At 63.5% G+C, this 6,738-nt stretch overlaps 1 protein-coding gene across 2 annotated transcripts in view; it reads left to right on the top strand.

Moving 5' to 3' along the window:
- The window catches only part of Tnfaip2 (tumor necrosis factor, alpha-induced protein 2), a 13,540-nt gene that overhangs the window by 710 nt on the left and 6,092 nt on the right, over window positions 1-6,738 (top strand). The window contains exons 1-7 of one of the 2 annotated variants that reach the window (XM_005410764.2): window positions 1-70; window positions 2,422-2,777; window positions 2,920-3,553; window positions 5,224-5,338; window positions 5,453-5,575; window positions 5,689-5,789; window positions 6,269-6,367. In XM_005410764.2, the coding sequence (XP_005410821.1) occupies window positions 2,444-2,777; window positions 2,920-3,553; window positions 5,224-5,338; window positions 5,453-5,575; window positions 5,689-5,789; window positions 6,269-6,367 (1,406 nt within the window). In that variant the 5' untranslated portion in view covers window positions 1-70; window positions 2,422-2,443. The remainder of the gene's footprint in view (window positions 71-2,421; window positions 2,778-2,919; window positions 3,554-5,223; window positions 5,339-5,452; window positions 5,576-5,688; window positions 5,790-6,268; window positions 6,368-6,738) is intronic. The other variant, XM_005410765.2, reaches the window with a different exon arrangement.

A 6,738-nucleotide genomic window follows, 5' to 3' on the forward strand; every position in this document is an offset into this window, starting at 1 on the left:
GGGCGGGGCCGCGGCTATTTTCAGGCCGCGCGGAGGGGGCCCCGGACGGCAGCGGCCTGTCCCGGACGCAGTAAGTGACCCCCGCTACAGCGCTTCTGTCCCCACCGCGCGGGCCCCGGGCCGGCCCGATCCCCCCAGGGAATGGCCTGGCAGTGTGCCGCAGGCCAGGGGACCTCCCTGCCTGTGCGCCAGGGTGTCCTCAAGGGGTGGACATCAGGTCCTCGTTGGGTGTCCCTGTCCCCCCAGCCAGGGTCTGGAGAGGCGCTGCGGGGACCTCTGCCCCGACCCCGGGAAGCGGCGGTGCCCAGGTTTGGCAGCAGGGAGCGACACTGTTGAACCACAAGCTGGGGTCACTCCCTGTACGGCTGAGCAGGCCCCTCCTGCCTCAGGGGGCTCATCGGGGAACGCCTCTCTCCCTTCTTGGGCTGCAGGGGAGCTGGCAGACACAGGGACCCGGGGGCTCCCCTTGGTGCGGGCCCACGCCCGGCAGTGCCCTGTGAGGGGGCCTCAGTTTCACATCTCAGAGGAGGACACTGAGGTCTGGCGGGGGTGTCCCGTCCACACCCCAGCAGGGGTGCACTGAGCCCGCAGCTGCTGCTTTCCACTGTGCCAGCTGACGGCCGTGGGGATGGGCAACCAGCCGCGGCTTTGGCCTGTAGAGGCAAGGGCCGCTCCCTGGGAGGCGGGGCAGTGAGGGCAAGGTAGGGCTGGTGGGCATGGGCACCGAGGGGGGGCTGGGCAGCTCCACAGGCCAAACCAGCTCCTGTGGGTCTTGGCACGCAGGTGGACTGGCTGGGAGGGGCACAAGAGTCTGGGGCCTCCAACCTGGAACCTTGGCTTGGGCACACCAGCGCACCCGCTTGTGCTGGCCTGGAGCTCTGGCCCGTCCAGCACCAGGTGGGCAGCTGTGGTCTAGGGGACCTTCTCCCGGGCAGCTGGGGAGAATAGCAGGGACTGGCTGGGAGGAGCTCGGGCATCCCTTCCACCCCAGAGCTCTGGCCAAGCTTCAGGGTATGAGGCTGTGCCCTGGAGATGGGACAGGAAGCGGGCAGGTGGAGGTGGAAGGACATGGAGAGGTTCAGCACCAGCCCCCGCCTGCTGTGCTCGGGAAGCACCCTGTCCTTAGCCCTAGTTTCCCTCAGCTGGCGTGACTCATCGTGTCTGCCTTGTGGGCCAGTTAGAGGGCCCTCAGATTCCCCCCGATGGCTTGGCCTGTTTGTTCTTGAAGGTGAGGAAGTAGGTGCAGCGGTCACAGTCACGCTAACCCTGCTCCCTGCTGGTGGCCCTGTCCTGCTCCGACGTGGGGAGGGGCCTACATTCTCCAGGCTGCTTTTGGGACAGGGAGGCAGAGGCAGGGAAAGGCCAGGCCCAGGGCCCAGATGACCCAGCTTCCAGGCCCACGCTGTTGACCACAGGGATATTTTAAACCTAAGTAACCCCTGTGGATGGGCGAGGAAGAGAAGGGGTGGGCACCCAGGAAGGCTGCGGACACGGGGAATGGAGGCTTTTGTGGTGATGATGTCACCCATCTGGAGCAGGCCTGGTGGGGCGGAGCTAGTGAGCCTGGGTCCCAGCACTCACTGTGTGGCCTCTGGCAGCCCTGGGCCTCCGGCTCAGCCCCTCACTGAGCCCCTTGCCGCTGGGGACGCGTGAAACGTCACTGAGGTCTGGTCCCACACTGACAGGACCTGGCTTCTGTGGACATGAGCCCCGGGCCCCATACAAAGGGTCGGGCTGTGTCCCCTGGTGGCATCTTTCGGATATTCCACAGCTAGAAAAGAACTTTCTGGTGCTTTCTGCAGCTGCTGTGGTCCTGTCTGGACCACCGTTCTTGCTTTGTGTAAATGGACAGCAAGGTGAGGCAGGGTAGTGTACCCCTGTAACCCTAGCACCCAGGGAGACTGAGGCAGGAGGATCACTGTAAGTGAGTTCAAGGCCAGCCTGAAGTGCCTGTGGGAACCCTGTGTCAAAGACACAAAATAAGTAAGCGCACAGCAGCCCAGGCCCTGCCTCCTCCCAGGGTCTGCTGGGACCCAGAGTGGTCCCCGTCCCTCTATTCTCCCTGCTGAGAGGCAGTGAAGGCCCTGCCCCCTCTGTCCAGAAGGGTAGGTGTCGCTGGCCTTTTCCCTCTGTGGGGGTGACGTTGGGGGCAGCTGTGGGGTGCCGGAAAGAGGCATTGTGGCCAGGGAGGAGTGGAGTTGTTGGTGCTCAGGGCATGCCAGGGCCCTGATGGTCACATAGGAGCACACTTGTGTCACTGCCTGACTGTGCCCAGACTGGGGGCCAGATCCGCTGTCACGGCTGACCACTTTTTTTTTTTAACCAGGAATCAAACTCAGGGCCTTGTGCTTGCCAGGCAGGCGCAGCTTTGCTGAGCTACATCTTAGCCCCTTCTGCTGACCACTCCTTTCCCACCGGCAGCTTGCAGGCCCGAGCCAGGGTGATGCTGAAGATGATGACCTTCCAAGGCCTCCTGGGCCAGCATCCTGTGCCAAGGACCCTCAACTTTCTTGGACACCCCCAGAAGTTGCCCTCCACGTCAGAGGCGGACTCAGAGGCCTCCATGTCCGAGGCCTCCTCTGAGGACCTGGCGCCACCCCTGGAAGCTGGGGTCTCCCCGGAGCAGGACGGGGCAGAGGCTGTGAAGAAGAAGAAGGAGAAGAAGAAGCCGAGCGCACTGACCAATGTGCTCAACATACTCAGAGGGAAGAAGAAGAGTTCGCCCAGCTCAGCGCAGCCCGAGCCCGGGCCAGGATCGGACAAGCCTGCGCCCACAGGTAGGTGGGAGCACATTGGGGCTGGGGCTGCCATCTGGCCCCTGCAGGGCAGGGACTCACCCTTGGGGGTGCAGGACCTCCCCCAGTGGGGTCCCAGCCTCCCCCTGCCCCGGATATGGCCTCACGAGGGTCTCTGGCACAGTGGAGGAGCTCAAGGCGGCGCTGGAGGGCGGACAGCTGGAGGCAGCAGGACACCTGCTGGCACTGGAGCGGGAGCTGGTGGTCTTGGCCACGGCAGGCAGCCTGGATGCGGAGGAGCTGGTGCGGCGGCAGAGCAAGGTGGAGGCGCTGTACGTGCTGCTGCGTGGCCAGGTGCTGGGTCTGCTGCGCCGGCCCCTGGACGCTGCGCCTGAGCGGCTGCGCCAGGCACTGGCTGTGGTGGCCGAGCAGGAGCGTGAGGACCAGCGGGCGGCAGAGGCCGGGCCTGGGGCGGCAACGCTGGTGACCACGCGTCCTCGACACTGGCTGCAGCAGTGGCGGCACAGCGTGGCCGAGGTGGCCTCTGAGCGTATGGGCGCGCGGCTGGCCACGCACACAAAGGGGCGCTCCGAGGTGGAGGACGCCTTCCTAAACATGGGCCACACCATGAAGGAGGACCTGGAAGCCGTGGTGGAGCGGCTGCGGCCACTGTTCCCAGCTGAGTTCGACGTCGTGACCACCTACGCCCGCAGCTACCATGAGCACTTTGCCGCGCACGTGACAGCCCTGGCGCAGTTCGAGCTATGTGAGCGTGACGCCTACCTGCTGCTGCTCTGGGTGCAGAACCTCTACCCAAAGTGAGCTGGCGGGCAGCAGGCTGCGGGCTGCAGGGGGCGCTGGGCTGACCATGCAGAGAGGGACTGGGACAGAAAGCGGGTGAGGTCTGGTGCCAGGCAGGGAGGCTGAGGCAGAAAGATCACCTGGAGTTCACAGGCAGCCAGGGCTAAATACTCAGTTGTCTCAAAAAACAAAACAAAACAGAAAGGGGCAGAGCCTGGATCGTAGGGTGGGGCTGTGGGGCTGCCCCGGTCCCCAGCCACATTCTGCAGTGGGGGAATCTGAGACACACAGACTGGCTTCATTCATGAGGTCCTGGAAGTAGCAGGGAAGCAGAGCGGCCGTGCAGAGGTGCCTGGGCTTGGGGAGGTCAGGGCAGGGGTCCTGGGAGGAGCCCAAGCCTGGCTGAAGAAGAGCCAGTGTCGCTGTGCTGAAGATGGAGAGTCAGGCGGGAGAGGGCACTGGGCAGGCACGGAAGAAGGTAGGTGGAGGGCAAAGTCTGAGCCATCCTGTGTGTTGGGAGTGCCCTGGCAAGCCCAGGCAGGAAGGCCAGCAGGAGAGTGGGGTACTGAGTGTCTCCTTCACCCTGTGAGCCCACAGTGGTTCTGTCCACCAAGGAGTTCCAGGCAGCGCCGGAGGAGGCCAGCTGGTACCCAGCTGAGTCCAGCCTCAGCACCCTCTGATTCACCTCTGTCCCTGTGTGTGCCCGTCATTCACCCGAGCTGCAGCAGGGGAGACGGCACTGCAGCGTGGGATGCTGGAGGCCAGGGGTTCTTAATGAGGGGTGTCGGGTCTGCAGGAGGAGGGATGTATGGGGTGGAGGTAGTGGAGCCGGGCCGAGGGTCCTGGGGGCTGCTGGTGTTGATGGTGCAGCCCCTGGCAGGAGGCCAAGGCACAGAGGGGTGGTGGGGGAGAAGCCAGCAGGGCACAGGGCACCAGGCACAGGAAGACAGTGCAGCCCTGAGCCAGTCCTGCTTGCTGGTCCTGACTCACCAGGAAATGCTGGGCACTTGGACCTCTGCCTGTCGGCCTTCCTGTCCCATAACGTGGGGTCTCATAGCCCAGCACCCGGGGTGAGCAAAGCAGGAAACTGAGTCCGGCCTGGGTGTGGAGTCCAGGGAGGCATTGTCAAGGCCAGAAGTGTGGGGAACAGAGGACACAGCTGCATCCTGGGTGGGGACGCAGAGAGGGTCATTCTTAAACCTCTAGATAGACAAAGGCCCCTTTGGAAGTGCTAGGGCTCCCTGGGGAGCCTGGGACCCTGCAAAAGTGCCAAGAAAGTGGGCTGAGAGGCCTCCGCCAAGCAGTCAGGGCAGCCACCCTTCCTGTGCTCACTGGCACCCTCTGCTGGTGGGGGCAGTGAGGGGCCGCAGGGGGGAGCTGATCTGAAAGGCCACTCTCGCTCTGGGCAGTTGTAGGGGTTCTTAGGTGTGTGGCAGGGGCAGCTTCTGTAGAGAGCTGGGCCCAAGATGATTTTGATGATGGCCCAAGAGTGGGCAGAGGCAGCCTCCAGGCCTAGGTCTGGGGCTCTTTCATTCTTCCTTCCTTCCTTCCTCTTTCTCCCTCCCCCCACCCTCTCTTTTAGAGCAGGAGTGTGTGGGGTAGTAAGAGGATGTGTGACGATGCTGGGATTTGGGGCCTGAATCCAGCTGGGCACACCTGCCTCATGCCAGCCTTCCTCTGCCCACAGTGACATCCTCAAAAGCCCCAAGCTGGCAGCTGAGCTGCAGGGTGTCAGCCTTGGGAGCCTGTTGCCCTCCAGGCAGATCCGGGTGCTGGAGGCCACGTTCCTGTCCAATGAGGTGGTGAGTCCTGGGCCAGGAGCAGGAGAGGGCAGGTTACGGGGACAGACAGGCCATGGGCAGGGACAGCAACAGCACTTCTGGGTGAGCAGGGCACTGACCACTACCTGCCCCCAGGTCAGCGTGAAGGAGCTGATGGCCCGTGCCTTGAAGCTGGAGTCACAGCGCTGGGCCCAGGATATGGCTCCACAGAAGCTGGACGACCACTGCCACAGTGAGCTGGCCATCGACATCATCCAGGTACCTCGGGCTACATACACGCACATGCTGGTGTGCACCCACTCCCATGTGCCCGCTCACACCCAACCCCCGGTGCCCCTGGCCCGCCCTGCTCACCCACCCAACCCCTGCAGATTGTCTCTCAGGGCCAGGCCAAGGCTGAGAACATCACCCCTGAACTGGGCTTGCAGATCAAGCAAATGCTGCTGGTGGAGTTGGCTGCCTTCCTGAGGAGGTGGGTATAGCCCGGTCCCCACGGCCGCTTGTCAGGGCTGTGGCCCTCTTGCCTCTCTAGAACCTGAGCTAGGTCAGCCCTGTGCCTGCCCCTGCCGTTTGGTACCAGCATCCTGTGCCCAGCCCCACCCTTGGGCACCGAGAGCCACCAGGAATCAGTGTGGACACTTCCTGTCTCCACCTGCATCTGCCAAGCCCCTAGCAGAGCAGTCCTTAGCTTCAAAGAGGACACCCCAGGAGCCCCTGCCTTTTCCACTGCACCCCCCAATCTCCACCACAGAATAAGCTTAGTAGGTCCTCTCCTCTGAGGCCCAGGCACAGCACCCTGCGGCCATCCAGATGCATGAGGCGGGGCGGGGTGGGGGCAGCCAGGGGCAGCGAGGGAGGCCTGCACTAATCCCAAGGAAGGCAGTGCTGGGAGGCAGCTGCCGTCACAGTGTCTGTGCTGGCCCTGAAAGGAGTCCCTTTCCGTTCCCCCAGCTACCAGCGCACCTTTGATGAATTTCTGGAAAGAGGCAAACAGCTGAGAAATTACAGGGCCAATGTCATTGCCAACGTCAACAACTGCCTGTCCTTCCGGTGAGGGTCTGGGCAGATTTGCCAGGGAGAGACAGGGCTGGGTGGGGGAGGGAGGAGGAGCCACAGAAGGAGTGGCATCCAGTTAGGGGGACGGAGGCCGTAGGAAGGACCAGGCCCAGCAGCTGCGGCAGGCGTCCTGAGAATGACTGACCAGGTAGTGAAGTCTCACAGCAGTGCCACACAGGGCTCAGGGATTGTGCAAAACAGATGGCAGAGTGGGGTGGCAGGGGAGCGGCTGCCCTCCAGTAGAGAGAGAGGCTGCAGGCGCATGCTGGGCAGGCGTGGGCGGGAGGACTTGGCTTGGAGTCCGCAGGGACTGTGGGCTCTAGAGCGAGGAAATAGTTTTGGAAGATCCATCCGGGGCTCCCAGG

This window comes from Chinchilla lanigera, unplaced genomic scaffold, assembly GCF_000276665.1.
Source record: "Chinchilla lanigera isolate Chin_1 unplaced genomic scaffold, ChiLan1.0 scaffold00137, whole genome shotgun sequence".
Lineage (NCBI taxonomy): Eukaryota > Metazoa > Chordata > Mammalia > Rodentia > Chinchillidae > Chinchilla > Chinchilla lanigera.